At 42.8% G+C, this 16,771-nt stretch overlaps 1 protein-coding gene across 5 annotated transcripts in view; it reads right to left on the reverse strand.

The window, feature by feature from the left end:
* Window positions 1–1,823: 1,823 nt before the first annotated feature.
* The window catches only part of wnk2 (WNK lysine deficient protein kinase 2), a 140,235-nt gene continuing 125,287 nt past the window's right edge, over window positions 1,824–16,771 (reverse strand). For all 5 annotated transcript variants that reach the window (XM_055647484.1, XM_055647485.1, XM_055647483.1 and 2 more), the window contains 3 exons: window positions 7,301–7,342; window positions 6,714–6,988; window positions 1,824–3,740 (listed from right to left, as the gene is read on the reverse strand). In XM_055647484.1, coding sequence (XP_055503459.1) covers window positions 3,387–3,740; window positions 6,714–6,988; window positions 7,301–7,342 — 671 coding nt within the window. In that variant the 3' untranslated portion in view covers window positions 1,824–3,386. The remainder of the gene's footprint in view (window positions 3,741–6,713; window positions 6,989–7,300; window positions 7,343–16,771) is intronic.

Raw genomic sequence — 16,771 nt, forward strand, 5'->3', positions numbered from 1 at the left:
AGCACCAGGTCGCTGCCAGTTGTAAGATGTTGATGATGAGAGCGCGGGCGTGGATGAAGTTGCAGCTCTTTCTAGTGGCTCTTAAAAGGGCCTTTGTTGGACGGAGTGAAATGGAGACAAGAATGGAGTCTTGAAGGGTCAAGATCCAAAACGTCGTCTGTCCATTCCCTCCACAGATGCTGCCTGACCCGCTGAGTTCCTCCAGCTGATTTTTTTTTCTGACCGAGGAGATCTTCGACAAGATCTCGGGCTGGAATTACATCTCGGTGGCGGTCTCCCATCCACGCCATCGTCTTCAAGGCTGGTCACAGAGGCTGGATCATCTCAGAGCCAACCTGACCTGCAGATGTTTGTAGCTGGACTTGCGGGGACTTAGCGCCGGTGAGTGTAACCGCGAACACCATCAATGGAGCAAAATGACACAAGAAAGAGACTCCCCGCCCTCACCCCCTTCATACTCACCCCTCGACCCTCTGGACAGGGCGGGCGGGAAGGAAGGAGTGACCCCTGAAAAGATATTTTATTCAACTGCGGGAGAGGGGCGATGTCTTTCACCTTGACCGTTGGTCGTGTCCGGAACGCAGACCCGGTCCGGCCGGTGAAGCCTCGCTGACCAGTGGGATGGATCCCTGGCGGGCGGGGGCGCCGCTGTCCGCTCGGGGCGGGGGCGCGCGGCGCGGCCACTCTCCGGCCACTCGTCCACAGACACTGGACCACAGCGCCGCCTTTTATAGACCCCGCCATGTCCCCCCCCCCCTCGCTGACCATTGGACCTCGCTCCGGCCACGGCGTTGGGCCATGGGGGGGGGCAGTCCGTCCGATTGGCGGAGACCGCTGTCCGTCTGCGCGAAACCCAGACAAGCCTCAGCGCCAAGGAAAATTGGTGGGAAGCGATTGTCCGCTCGCTCCGGCCACGACCAGGCGTCACCCCCCCCACTGGCGCCAAGCCGGACACTGAGGGAAACTTGAGGATGATTGTTAAGGGCCTGTCCCACTATGGCGACCATATTTGCGTGTTTAGGAGAGTTTGCACTCGCCACAAGCTCGCAGACACATGGTCGTAGGTGGTCATTGGTAAAGGGGCTGTCCCACTGCGGCGACCTTCAAGCTCGAGGGCACTCGCCTCGAGCTGGATCGACCGTCCGCACAAACACATCGCAAATGCGGGTCGGTGTGGGCAGGGAAATAGGGGGAGCGCTGTCTGAAATTCACACCCGTGATGAACAGGAAGGTAAAAGACGGCACACTTACGGGCCGACCTTTAGAGAGCGTGGGGGGGAGATGGAGCGGAGACACTTTTAAGAAGCCAGACAACTTTTAATAAAGTTTCGCGGGCATTTAACATTACCGTTCAGTTTACTTACCTTTTGTTTCTCGACGATTGCCTTTGATTACCTACGATAGCATTATGACCTACTACGACTTACCTCGACTAAACCTACGAGTAAAAAAAAAGCCTCAGCTAGGTCGCGGATTATGTTTCAGCATGTTGAAAATTTTTCCGCGAGTACAATTTGGTCAGCATTGTTCTTTTGAACTCGTAGTGCAGTGGAGTGGGGTCACTATGACTGGAATATATCCACGCTTTATATAAAAATTTATATATCTGTTAACATGAATATACTCATTGTGTAGTTTTGTATACATGTGTTGGTCCTACTCTGCAGACCACTCATGTATTGATGGAAATCAGAAAGTAAAATCACAACATCTAAGAAAATTAAAAGTGAAAAATAGTAAAGTTCAGCTTTCATTATCTCCATGCTGAAAAGTAAATTGGATTTCTAGTCATATGGAAAAAACATACAATTGCATATAGAAAGTCAAGCACAAAATATGTTTTATTTATTTCCTTAAACTGTTACAATCTGTGATTTGAGTGTCACTGACCATGTCAGTAAAACAATGCTATTTAACAAGGAAAGCAATCCAATTGTTCTTAGTGCAAGCATTAGATGTCTGATTGTTATATTTTCCATTTTTGCTCATGAAACATAGACACAAATAAACAAATAAATGCAAAGTACAGAGAACAGAAATCTCTTACTACAGGAAATATTTTGCCAAGGCAGAGAACTCTGCACATGTTCTACAAAATTACAATTCTAACCGATTTGATAAAATATTAAAGGGTATAAACAAAAATCATTTAGATAGCAAAACTCAGAAGTACAGTTACAGTTCTTCACAGATTGGCAGCACGTCATCTCTGCCTTTCAGCATGTGGTATAAAATATTGCTGGAAAGAAATCAGAGCAGTAAACCTTCATCTGCCTTCCTTACCTCTCTCTTGCCTGTTATCCCCCATCATGCTCCACCTGGTAGTTTATCTATTCACGTCTATCATGAGGATCAACAATACAACAGTGCGATTTGTTCCTTTGCCAAAAATACATTATCCTTAAAGAAAAGAAACCTATATGGTGGGTAAGTTACAATTTAACTGAAGAAACCCATTTCCTTGCCATCTCTTAAGTAGATTATTCTCAGTCTAATCTGTTCATGGTTAAGTATCGATAAATCAAAACCGTTTGCATCTTTGAAAAGCAAAAGATAACATGGAAGACAAGACAGATTTTTGTGTCATATTAATACTGTTGGTGAATCCACAATTCAAACTCAGTTCAGTGCTTCTCTAAAACAATACCACAACATGAGTGAACAGACGTGCAGATACTTCAACATAGCATGAAGATAAGATTTTGATTTTTATTCTAAATAAATTTAGAATCAAAATGATTTAGATATCCTACTAGCAGTAGATTGAACAGCAGCTAAATCATTCCACGGTATGTGATAATAAGCCCCTGGAAAAGGGAGAACTAGCAGCATTTAGTTATTTTCATGTGGCAAAGACAGTAAAGCAACATATTCATTGTTCATGTGCAGATAGCTAAGTTACCCAATAGACATCTTGTAAACCATCTAGCCTTTCTTAAATAAACTAAAACATGTCCAACAGACCACAGTATAAACTTAAAAAAACCCTTGCAAACATTTCTTCCCAGTGAACACTGAAAAGCATAATTCAAGGCACTGAACTCCTGCAGGCTTATTAAATATATCTCAAGATCCATTCAAGTAATGCAACTTAACATTTAGTGTTAATTAAATATATAAAGCAAAATATAAAGTGTCTGAATTGCAAGACAAATGCAACTATGACCCAAGAACTATCAAGCTTTCAGCAACTTTGTGAAAATATTTCAGTGATTGCTCAATGCTGCATATGGCCATGTGCACCAGCAAGCCCAGTCTGGTTGCCAATAATATTCAACTTCCATCTTATCTTTCATTTTGTATGTACACAGAAAGCAGTTAAATCAAACTCTTCCCAAAAATTATTTTCCCCGTGCCCTTATTATTTCAGATTCTTCATCACAAAGCTAAGTAGTCCTCATGTTGGGCCCAGATGGGTTTATAATGGGTTTCTGGAGTGGTACTGGAAACATCTGTAGGCCCCCTTTGTTGAGAGAAGGAAATGAAGAAATCCCTTGAGTATTTAACAGTCCAGGCTGCAATGCTGAACTTGAGAGACCTTGCCAGTGTACACCATATATTGTTGTTGGGATGACTCCACCATACTGACACAGAGGCAGCACGTAAGCAGGCAATGGACCAGGGATAGGAGCAGTTGACACTCCTGCTGGTATTGTTGAATTCCCTGGTGCTAAAGCAGCTGCTGCTGGACATGTCACCGGAGCAGAAACATTTCTCATCTTCCCTGCTGCAGCTCTTCCCTAAAACGAGATCAAAATGTTACAAATGTATTTGATAAACCGGCATAGAACATAAACAGTACAACCCTTCGGCCCACTAAGTCTGTGCCGAACATGTTGCCATGACCAACTCTTATTTACCTGCACATGATCCATTCCCTGTGTCTATTCAAAATTCTCTTCAATGCCATTTTTGAGCTGCCTTCACCACCACCCCCAGCACTGCGATCCAGGCACCCACCAACCTTTGTAAAAAAACTTGCCCCGCACATCTCCTTTCAACTTTGCCCCCCCCGTGCACTAAATCAATGCCCTCTAGTATTTAATATTAGAGTACATAGTATTAAATATGGAGAAAATATTCTCACTGTACCCCATCTATGCCTCTCACAATTTTATATACTTCTACCAGGTCCCCCTCACATTCCAGAGAAAACAATCCAAGTCTATCTATCCTCTCCCGGTAGCTGATTATCCCCTAATCCACACATCCACTTTAATGAAAGGTTTCCTGTAATGGGGTGACCTGAACTGCTTGCAATACTCCAATATACGGTCTGACCAAAGTCCTATTCAGCTGCATCACTACGTCCTGACACTCAATGCCCCAACCATTGAAATCTTAACCCTCTTGATCACTCTATCTACTTGTGTTGGCACTTTCAGGGAAGTATGGACGTGGGCCCCCAAGATCCCTCTGTACACAATGCTCTTAAGGGTCTTGTCATTAATAGTGCATTTTCCTCTTACATTTGACCTTGCACCACCTCACACTTGCTCGGATTAAACTCCATCTGCCATTTCAGAGGCTAATATCCATCCCACTGGATACAATGACAGTCTTCCTCATAGTCTACAACCCCAACAATCTACGTGTCATCTATAAACCTACCAACCAATTCGTCTATGTTCATTTATAAATCTAACAAACAGCAGAGGTCCCAGCACAGATCTCTACTGATCAATGATCTCCAGCCTGAATATTGCAATTTCTTGCAAAAGGATTTGAGTATAGGAGCAGAGAGGTTCTACTGCAGTTGTACAGGGTCTTGGTGAGACCACACCTGGAGTATTGCGTACAGTTTTGGTCTCCAAATCTGAGGAAGGACATTATTGCCATAGAGGGAGTGCAGAGACGGTTCACCAGACTGATTCCTGGGATGTCAGGACTGTCTTATGAAGAAAGACTGGATAGACTTGGTTTATACTCTCTAGAATTTAGAAGATTGAGAGGGGATCTTATAGAAACTTACAAAATTCTTAAGGGGTTGGACAGGCTAGATGCAGGAAGATTGTTCCCGATGTTGGGGAAGTCCAGGACAAGGGGTCACAGCTTAAGGATAAAGGGGAAATCCTTTTAAAACCGAGATGAGAAGAACTTTTTTGACGCAGGGTGGTGAATCTCTGGAACTCTCGGCGACAGAGGGTAGTTGAGGCCACTTCATTGGCTATATTTAAGAGGGAGTTAGATGTGGCCCTTGTGGCTAAGGGGATCAGGGGGTATGGAGAGAAGGCAGGTACGGGATACTGAGTTGGATGATCAGCCATGATCATATTGAATGGCGGTGCAGGCTCGAAGGGCCGAATGGCCTACTCCTGCACCTAATTTCTATGTTTCTATGTTTCTATTGTCCTTCCAACACAACCCTCTATCAGTAAGACAGTTCTGAATCTATACAACCAAGTCACTGTTAATCCCGTGCATTTTAATCTTCTGGATCAGCCTACCACGAGGAACGTTATAAAATGCTATAATGATATAATAGGGGCGCCGTACGTTTGGTAGCCCTGCCAACAGTCTCTGTTTTTCGTCTTTTTTTTAATTTTTAGTGTGTTTTAAAAGTTTGTGTAAATGTCCATTTGTTTTATGTGGGGGAGGGGGAGGGGGTCAGGGAAAACTTTTTTTATCAGTCTCTTACCTTGCCGGAGATGCGATTGTTTTCCGGGTCGTATCTCCGGTCACTCTTCGGCCTAACATCGATGGAATTGGAGGCCTCCTCGGCCTGAACTTGGGCCCCACCGTGGGGCATGGACTTAACATCGGAGCTGATCCCTTGCTCCAACCGCGGCCTGCGGACATTCCATCGGGAGCTCGCAGTCACGGGAGAGGCCGAGTCGGAAGCTCCAACGAGCCCCGACCCGGGGTCCGATTGCCGGCACGGGGGAGCTGACATCCCTCCAATGTGGTGGGTTCAAACACCACTGGCTACGGGTCAAGATCGTCCCTTCAACGGACGGCTCCAGGCCCCCGACCGGGGTAGAGCAAAGAAGGGGAGAGATTGAACTATTTTTCGCCTTCCATCAGTGCAGAATGTGGAGGAGCCACTGTGGTGGCTGTTTATGTTAAAATTTATTTTGTGGGTTCCGTTGTTTTTTATTTGTATGACTGACTTGGCAAATGAAATTCTTCGTATGTTGCAAAATATACTTGGCTAATAAAGTACTATTGTGAATGTGATGATGATATGATTTCAGTACATTTAGAACAAAAAGTACATGAATAAAACACAGGTCAGATACACATAATTTAGCAAATACAAAGTAAAATCAGGATGCTGGTTAATATCCCTGAGATACACCACAATACAGCTTCAAGACTACTGCTAAACGTATTATTCTGAGATAGAACGTTGTCAGTTATCATCAAAAGTACATTAATATTTTAGGTCATAAGGTCATATGACAGAAGCAGAATTAGGCCATTCAGCCCATCAAGTTTACTTTGCCATTCAATCATGGCTGATCGATCTCTCCCGACAGATTAGTCAATACAAATGTTTAATAGATTTTTCTCCATGAATAAATTAGTTTAGTTTATTGTCATATGTACCGTGGTACAGTGAAAAACTTTTGTTATTTAAATACAACGTGAATAAGTTTTATTACATTTATATTAAATCATCTTTACCTTGGTGTTTCATACCTAAATTTTGAGTCAAACATTCACTATAATTTGATAACATGAAACGAAGATGCAAATCTCTTTACACTCACATCAGGTTGGGAGAGTTTCTGCCTGACCTCCACATCAAATCTATGCTGGTTCTGCTTTAATTGATTTAAGGAAGGCTTGAATTGTGCCGCTCCCACTGTTTCTTTGGTCCAGTCATCTACAAGTTTGTGCAGGTCATCTGTAAAAGTTCCCTTCTTGTTGTTACTGTTGTTGGTTTGAGAGGGTTGTGGAGGTGATTGCTCTTGTTGAGGCTGGGACTGGTGTTGGTTCAAGACCCGCTGCACTGAATGACTTGTACTGCTGCTACTTGAAGACCCTGGGGGTGAAAGAAAAATAAATGCATAATTCCAATTTGCTTATCTTTTGTAAACATAACTGTAAATAAATATTTAGTTGCTAAAACTGAAGAAATCAATGTTAGAGGACAATGTTGGTATAAATTAAATTCACATGTCCCTATTGCATACACATCAGCAGAAGCACATGCAATTATATCGAGGCAAAGCAAACAATTCACCAGTGATGCGTAAATCTACCTTAAAATATAAAACAAGCTCCACAGTAAATCAAGAACTAATTTCTAACAAATGTAATGTTCAAGCTATGTATAGAGAAGTTGGATAGTTACTACTGCGATCTTTGCCAAGGCATAGCCGTTTCAGGGTCGACCCTAAAAAGCAAAATGATACAAGAAAGACAGTTAGGCTTTAAACTATTGGAGTCAATGGAAAGGGTCAGATGATGCAGTACAGTCATTAAATTGACTAAAAAAAGTGGTCAAAATGTTGAATTAACAGGCTGACCTTGTTGCTCAATTAAAAAAGTAATACAATTCACTGTGCAGCCACACCATCAATGTTTTCATCCATGATCTCTGAAGGTTGCACATAGTCCTTGTTTCTCTTTCCACATTAAAGTTTATATATTTGTTGCATATTTAAATGTTTCTTCATTTTTTTCCCCATTAAATAAAAAAGTTACTACTTTTGCAGAAAATAAAAGATTGTAAGTTTGCAAATGAAAATGAATATGCAAATTTTCTAATATAAAATTGTACAAAATTACAACCTCAAAAATTGATCAGCCCGTCAAATAATTTAAATTAAATAAAAATAAAGTATATTAAATTATTTTCCCAACAGACTAGAAAATAATCCCAAACTAATTAGTCAGTTAGTGAATAAATAAAATGCACAAACTTTATTGGCTAATTTAGGTTGCCAGAATTAAGGATGATTTAAATGGTCTGACTGCACATAAATGTAACATTTATTCTTATAAAGATATATTGTTCTGCAGGTCTGTAGCCATTCTATATCAATGGGCAGAAGTCACTACTCTAAAGTATACAAACCTTAACAATCAAGTTCCATTTCCATTAATAATACACGAGAAAAAGTCATGGGAAGAAATGCCTACTAGGATAGACTCATTTCTTGCACATGCCAAATATGCCCATCTTCTCCTCAAATGGTTCCATGCAACACATTATGCTGGCATAAAATGTCACAAATATTAAAATAATAATTCAAAAAATCATTTTTGTACACTAACTTGATCTACAAATAAATAATAAGATGATGTATGTCAGACAGCAAAGTCAAATTAGGAAGATTGAGGTGGGAAAACAATTCCCAATTCCAGCCTCATGCAACCCAATACAAAGAGATCCTCCCCTATAATTGAAAAGAAATGGATTTTGCAGTCTTAACAACGTTAAAATGATCTGGTTTTAACATCATTAGGGGTAACCAACTTCTGGATATTTACAGATGAGATCCTGAGTTTATTAGTGTTCTGCATGTGTGTAATGCTTTTTCCACAGAAACAGATGAGAATTTAAAATGCATGGATCAGTTGCAGTAAATATACTGCAGTTTTTTAATATATTAGGGATTTTTTTTAAAGGGGCTATTAAAGCAAATTTTGAAACACTTTTCCCAAAATATATTATTTTATATTTATGTAGAAAACAACTGCAAATGCTAATTTATATCAAAGATGGACACCGAGTGCTGGAGTAACTCATTAGGTCAGGCAGCATCTCTGGAGAAAAAGGATAGGTGACGTTTCGGGTAGGGACCATGGTCAGGTCGGATCTGGACCTGAAACGTCACCCATCCTTTTTCTCCAGAAATGCTGCCTGACCCACTGAGTTACTCCAGCACTCTGTGAAACGTCACCTATCCATGTTCTCCACAGATGCTGCCTGACCCGCTGAGTTACTCCAGCACTCTGTGAAACATCACCTATCCATGTTCTCCACAGATAGAAACATAGAAACATAGAAATTAGGTGCAGGAGTAGGCCATTCGGCCCTTCGAGCCTGCACCGCCATTTAATATGATCATGGCTGATCATCCAACTCAGTATCCCGTACCTGCCTTCTCTCCATACCCTCTGATCCCCCCGGCCACAAGGGCCACATCTAACACCCTCTTAAATATAGCCAATGAACTGGCCTCAACTACCCTCTGTGGCAGAGAGTTCCAGAGATTCACCACTCTCTGTGTGAAAAAAGTTTTCCTCATCTCGGTTTTAAAGGATTTCCCCCTTATCCTTAAGCTGTGACCACTTGTCCTGGACTTCCCCAACATCGGGAACAATCTTCCTGCATCTAGCCTGTCCAACCCCTTAAGAATTTTGTAAGTTTCTATAAGATCCCCTCTCAATCTCCTAAACTCTAGAGAGTATAAACCAAGTCTATCCAGTCTTTCTTCATAAGACAGTCCTGACATCCCAGGAATCAGTCTGGTGAACCTTCTCTGCACTCCCTCTATGGCAATAATGTCCTTCCTCAGATTTGGAGACCAAAACTGCACGCAATACTCCAGGTGTGGTCTCACCAAGACCCTATACAACTGCAGTAGAACCTCCCTGCTCCTATACTCAAATCCTCTTGCTATGAAAGCCAACATGCCATTCGCTTTCTTTACTGCCTGCTGCACCTGCATGCCTACCTTCAATGACTGGTGTACCATGACACCCAGGTCTCGCTGCATCTCCCCCTTTCCAATCGGCCACCGTTTAGATAATAATCTGCTTTCCCGTTTTTGCCACCAAAATGGATAACCTCACATTTATCCACATTAAACTGCATCTGCCAAACATTTGCCCACTCACCCAGCCTATCCAAGTCACCTTGCAGTCTCCTAGCATCCTCTTCACACCTAACACTGCCCCCCAGCTTAGTGTCATCCGCAAACTTGGAGATATTGCCTTCAATTCCCTCATCCAGATCATTAATATATATTGTAAATAGCTGGGGTCCCAGTACTGAGCCTTGCGGTACCCCACTAGTCACTGCCTGCCATTGTGAAAAGGACCCGTTTACTCCTACTCTTTGCTTCCTGTTTGCCAGCCAGTTTTCTATCCACATCAATACTGAACCCCCAATGCCATGTGCTTTAAGTTTGTATACTAATCTCTTATGTGGGACCTTGTCGAAAGCCTTCTGGAAGTCCAGATACACCACATCCAATGGTTCTCCCCTATCCACGCTACTAGTTACAGCCTCGAAAAATTCTATAAGATTCGTCAGACATGATTTACCTTTCGTAAATCCATGCTGACTTTGTCCAATGATTTCACCACTTTCTAAATGTGCTGCTATCCCATCTTTAATAACTGACTCTAGCAGTTTCCCCACTACCGATGTTAGGCTAACTGGTCTGTAATTCCCCGTTTTCTCTCTCCCTCCCTTCTTAAAAAGTGGGGTTACGTTTGCTACCCGCCAATCCTCTGGAACTACTCCAGAATCTAAAGAGTTTTGAAAGATTATTACTAATGCATCCACTATTTCTGGAGCTACTTCCTTAAGTACTCTGGGATGCAGCCTATCTGGCCCTGGGGATTTATCGGCCTTTAATCCATTCAATTTACCCAACACCACTTCCCGACTAACCTGGATTTCACTCAATTCCTCCACCTCCTTTGACCCGCGGGCCCCTGCTATTTCCGGCAGATCATTTATGTCTTCCTTAGTGAAAACGGAACCAAAGTAGTTATTCAATTGGTCCGCCATATCCTGGTTCCCCATGATCAACTCACCTGTTTCTGACTGCAAGGGACCTACATTTGTTTTAACTAATCTCTTTCTTTTCACATATCTATAAAAACTTTTGCAGTCAGTTTTTATGTTCACTGCCAGTTTTCTTTCATAATCCATTTTTCCTTTTCTAATTAAGCCCTTCGTCCTCCTCTGCTGGTCTCTGAATTTCTCCCAGTCCTCCGGTTTGCTGCTTTTTCTGGCTAGTTTGTACGCATCATCCTTTGCTTTGATACCATCCCTGATTTCCCTTGTTATCCATGGATGCACTACCTTCCCTGATTTATTCTTTTGCCAAACTGGGATGAACAATTTTTGTAGTTCATCCATGCAGTCTTTAAATGCCTTCCATTGCATATCCACCGTCAACCCTTTTAGAATTAATTGCCAGTCAATCTTGGCCAATTCACGTCTCATACCCTCAAAGTTACCTTTCTTTAAGTTCAAAACCATTGTTTCTGAATTAACAATGTCACTCTCCATCCTAATGAAGAACTCAACCATATTATGGTCACTCTTGCCCAAGGGGCCACGCACAACAAGACTACTAACTAACCCTTCCTCATTACTCAATACCCAGTCTAAAATAGCCAGCTCTCTCGTTGGTTCCTCTACATGTTGGTTTAGATAACTATCCCGTATACATTCCAAGAAATCCTCTTCCTCAGCACCCCTGCCAGTTTGATTCACCCAATCTATATGTAGATTGAAGTCACCCATTATAACTGCTTTGCCTTTGTCGCAAGCATTTCTAATTTCCTGTTTGATGCCATCCCCAACTTCACTACTACTGTTAGGTGGCCTGTACACAACACCCACCAGCGTTTTCTGCCCCTTATTGTTTCGCAGCTCTACCCATACCGATTCCACATCCTCCAAACTAATGTCCTTCCTTTCCATTGCGTTAATCTCCTCTCTAACCAGCAATACTACCCCACCTCCTTTTCCTTTCTCTCTATCCCTCCTGAATATTGAATATCCCGGGATGTTCAGCTCCCAGCCTTGGTCACCCTGGAGCCATGTCTCCGTGATCCCAACTATATCATAATCATTAATGGCTATCTGCACGTTCAACTCATCCACCTTATTACGAATACTCCTTGCATTGAGACACAAAGCCTTCAGGCTTGTTTTTACAACGCTCTTACCCCTTATACAATTATGTTGAAAAGTGGCCCTTTTTGATTTTTGCCCTGGTTTTGTCTGCCTGCCACTTTTACTTTTCACCTTGCTACCTATTGCTTCTACCTTCATTTTACACCCCCCTGCCCCTCTGCTCTTGTACCCATCCCCCTGCCACATTAGTTTAAATCCTCCCCGACAGCAGTAGCAAACACCCCCCCAAGGACATTGGTTCCATTCCAGTCCAGGTGCAGACCGTCCTGTTTGTACTGGTCCCACCTCCCCCAGAACTGGTTCCAATGCCCTAAAAATTTGAATCCCTTCCCCTTGCACAGATGCTCTGTGTTCAATTTTACATTCATTCCAATTCCTTCAACATCATTTTTTATTCTTCCATGCTATTGGCTGTTCAGGCACCTCGACAGCAACATTGCTGGTTGCCAGGCACTTCACTGAATAAATGCCTCACAGCAAGTGTCATAGAAAAAGGCACAGATAATGCTATATCTTTGCCACTGATCCGAAAATACTGAGCATTAGATAACAGTTTCACCTTAAACCCTATCCTCAACTTGGTAGAAAATGCACTGGTAGTTTTTATGGGCTAAACGTGGGCAGGTGGGACTTGTGTAGATGGGCAGCTTGGTTGTCAAGGGCAAGTCTGCTACCGTGATGTATGACTTTATATTCAAAAGACATTCTAACATTCTGAACATTACTAAAACATCTGAGGGTACTGTATACAAGGATGTTTCTCAATTGTTCCAATATCTAATAATGGAACCTGCATATATCAACTCGAATCACTGCATAGTTTGTTGAAACAACGATATTCTAAACCCAAATTCAAATTGAAATAAAGCATACAGGTAGATAAGAGAAGCCACTGCTAATTAACAATTATAGATAATACTGGAAATTCAAAGATCAAAAATCAAATCAATTAATCACAGTACCTCTGTTCTTTTTTAAATCTTTACATATTAAATTGAGAAGTTATCATTAAAGGTTGATTTAATATGTCAATAGAATAAGACATGGTATTCACAAGAATGCCTCACCTAACAAGGTAATACATGAGACATGGATAATTGTTCTATAATGTAAGAAAAATCTACAGTATTTGTACGTTCTGCATGCTATTGTTGAGTTTGGTTGCATCTGCAGTGTAGACCTGACAGATTGAGATCAGCACATTTGGCAGCACCTTTAAGCATTAATTCTGTTGATAATATATTGAAAATCTTAATGGACGAAACAAGGACATTTGTTCCCGAACCATACTATGTGACGTTCATGAAAGGCAGAAGTAGAATAATTGGCAAGGTCTTATAGAATCTCCTCATTTAATCATTTCTGTAGGGCAACATTTCAGACTTTTCACACAGGAATCTGTGGCAATGAAGCACATTTTTATTATTACACAAACTGCAATTTAAATTTACAGGAAAAGACTGACTGTATTCAGTATTTAATTTAATGTCATTTTAACTGAGTACTTACATACACAGATGAAACAAAAAAAAATGTTTCTGATTGAAATAAAAACAGATATTCAGACCGAACAGTGGCTTTGCTTTGCCAGGTGCCTAGCTGTCAAAGTATGGGCGAGGTTAGATGTGTTGGTGTATGATATATGGGGAGGGGACACAGTCCGTTAACCAGTCTTATTGCCTGTGGGAAGAAGCTGTGGAGCATCCTGCTGGTTTTGCAGCTGATGCTCCTGTACCTCTTCCCAGATGGCAGAATGGAGAAGATGTGGTGTGATGGATGATAGGGGTCCTTGATAATGGAGATGGCTCTGCTGATGCTCCGCTTCTTATAGATCTCCAACAGGAAAGGGAGTGGGGCACCAATGATCCTGCTGGCTGTCTTCACTATCCTGTTGAGTTGTTTTTGTTCATAAGCCTTGCAGCTCCCAAACCAGGAAGTGATGCCGTAGGTCAATATACTCTCGTTGGTGCCCCTGTAGAAGTCCTCAGATGAACAGTAGGGAGACCTGCTTTCCTTAGTCTCCGGAGAGGGTGGAGCCGCTGCTGAGCTCTTTTGATGACTGCTGTGGTGTTGATCGTAGAGGTCAGGTCATCCGCCAGGTGAAGTCCCAAGAACTTCACACTGCTGACCCTCTCCACAGCAGCTCCATCAATATGCAGCGGAGTGTGATGGTGTTTTCCAGCCCTCCTGAAATCGATCACCATTTCCTTTGTCTTTTCCACATTAAGAGTGAGGTTGTGGGATCTGCACCATTCTGTAAGCAGCTCCACCTCCATCCTGTACGCCGACTCATTGTTGTCACTGGTGAGACCCACCACTGTTGTGTCATCAGCGAACTTGTTGATATAATTATTGCTGAGTCTGGCAGTACAGTCATGAATAAGCAGACTGAACAGCAGGGGGCTTAGGACACAGCCTTGGGGTGAGCCAGTGCTCACAGCGATGGTTCTTGATGTCCGACTGCCCACCCTGACTGTCTGCTGCCGTTGTGTCAAAAAGTTAAGGACCCAGTTGCAAGTGCCAGTGTCCACCTTCAACAGCTTCAGCTTCTCCACCAGCTGCTGTGGGATGATTGTGCTAAAAGCAGAGCTGAAGTCTATAAAGAGGATCCTGGCAGAGGTATTCTTCCAGTCTAGATGTGATAATGTAAGGTTGAGTGTTTTAGTGACTACGTCCTCTGTGGACCGGTTGGCTCTATAAACAAACTGCAATGGGTCCAGGTCGGCAGGGAGACAGTTTTTAATGAGCTGCATGACCAGCCGCTCAAACGTCATTAGTGTGGGTGTGAGAGCCACTGGACGAAAGTCATTGAGACAGGCTGGGTTGGGCTTCTTCGGGACAGGGACGATGGTGGCACTTTTGAGACAGTTGGGCACTACTGCCTGGCTGAGTGAGATGTTAAAAATGTCTGTAAAGACATCTTTCAGTTGCTCAGCACAATCCCTTAAAACGCGTCCAGGGATGTTATCCGGCTCTGCAGCTTTGCGTGGATTGATGCTGGCAAAAGCCTTTTTAATTCCGGCTGTGGACAGCCTGAGTGACTGGTCACTGGTTGATGGCAGGAGTGCTTGTATCTGGGTGGTATTTTTAACCTCAAAATGTGCGTAAAACTCGTTCAGTTCATCTGGTATTTTAAGATAATGACCATTCACGTGTAATAAAGGGAAACATTCAAAATATGAAGTGCAAATTTATCAATTAAAAACGTGAAAGATATAGTGTTCTGTTGAAATAAACATCACATGCAAAATTTCTCTCAGGGAGGGACAAGAGGGTGATCATGATGGGATTCCCAGAAGGGTGAGCGAGGAAGGCCAATGTAGAGGCCCCATAGAAGGGGAGCATAAATAGGGGGTAGGGGTGTCTTCAGAGAGGAATGGGGGGGACAGGTGTGGGCCCCAGAAGGGAGGCAGGGCCCGGGAGGGGACTCCAGAGAAGGGGAGGTGGGCAGTGGGGGAGGAAGAAGAGGCGTTATGAGAAAGTATTATTAGTTATATTTGGAAGGAACAATATCTCTTGGAAATTAACTTTGCATTATTTATTTCTAAACTCATAAAGAATCCAAAATATTTTCCAGAAGTAATTACCGCACCAGAAAATTGAACACTAATGGAAGCACTTTTTTGCTAATCGTCAGTATGTGAATCTCGGACTACTTACTGAAAACAGAGCGAGCTTGCCAGCATTTTAAATGTAATCAACCACCATTGGCATCTTTTTTTCTCAGATCCCTATCACAAACATACACTTGGATCTCTCCAGCTCTTTGTGACAGAGCCTGTTTAATTTATAACTTTGTACAATTCTGATCAAAGCTTATTTACCAGAAACATCATTTTTTTCTCTGTGCAATGATGTTTCCTCACCTGCTGAGATTTCCGACATCTGCAGCATTTTTTGCTTTCTGATTCATACAGCGTGGAAACTTGCCCAAAACGACCAACATGTCCCACCTACCTGCGCTTGTCCCATATCCCTCTAAACCTCTATCCATGTACTTGTGTTTCTTAAATGTTGCAATGATACCTGCCTCAACTACTTCTTTCAGTGGCTCATCCCATACACCCACGACCCTCAGGATCCTATTAAATATCCCCCCCTCACCGTAAACCTATGTCCTCTGGTTCTCGATTCCCCAGCTCTGTGCATCTACCCAGATGATTTCTCTCATGATTTTGTACACCACTATAAGATCACCCTTCTTCTTGCGGTCCAAAGAATCAAGTCCTAGTGTGCTTAGCCTCTCCCTATAGCTCAGCACCTTGAGACCCGGCAACATCTTCGTAGATATTCTCTGGGCACTTTCCAGCTTGACATCGTTCCCATACACGGTGCCCAGAAGTGAACAATGTACTCTAAAGGCAGCCTCACCAATATATAATTGCAATATGACCTTCCAACTCCTATACTCAACTCTGACTGATGAAGGCCAATGTGCCATGAGCCTTTTTGACCACCCCATCTACCTGTGACACCACTTTCAACTAACTATGTACCTGCACTCCTAGATCCCTCTACTCTACAACACTATAACCCCAGAGCCCTGCCATTCACTGTGTAGGTCCTGCCCATGTATTCCATGGTTGATGTGAATGCATAACCTTAATGCCTTTTCATTCATAATTATCACAGGCAATTGCTCAAATTGATCTTACTCTTTAGACTACCATTAGAATTATAGGGAGAAAAAATGCTGGAGAAACTCAGCGGGTGAGGCAGCATCTATGGAGCGAAGGATTAGGTGACGTTTGGGTCGAGACCCTTCTTCAGACTGATGTGGGGGTGGGGGGCGGGAAGATGAAAGGAAGAGGCAGAGACAGTGGGCTGTGGGAGAGCTGGGAAGGGGAGGGGAAGGAGGGAGAAAGCAAGGACTACCTGAAATTGGAGCAGTCAATGTTCATGCCGCTGGGGTATAAACTACCCAAGCAGAATATG

Source organism: Leucoraja erinacea, chromosome 16 (assembly GCF_028641065.1).
Source record: "Leucoraja erinacea ecotype New England chromosome 16, Leri_hhj_1, whole genome shotgun sequence".
NCBI classification, from domain to species: domain Eukaryota; kingdom Metazoa; phylum Chordata; class Chondrichthyes; order Rajiformes; family Rajidae; genus Leucoraja; species Leucoraja erinaceus.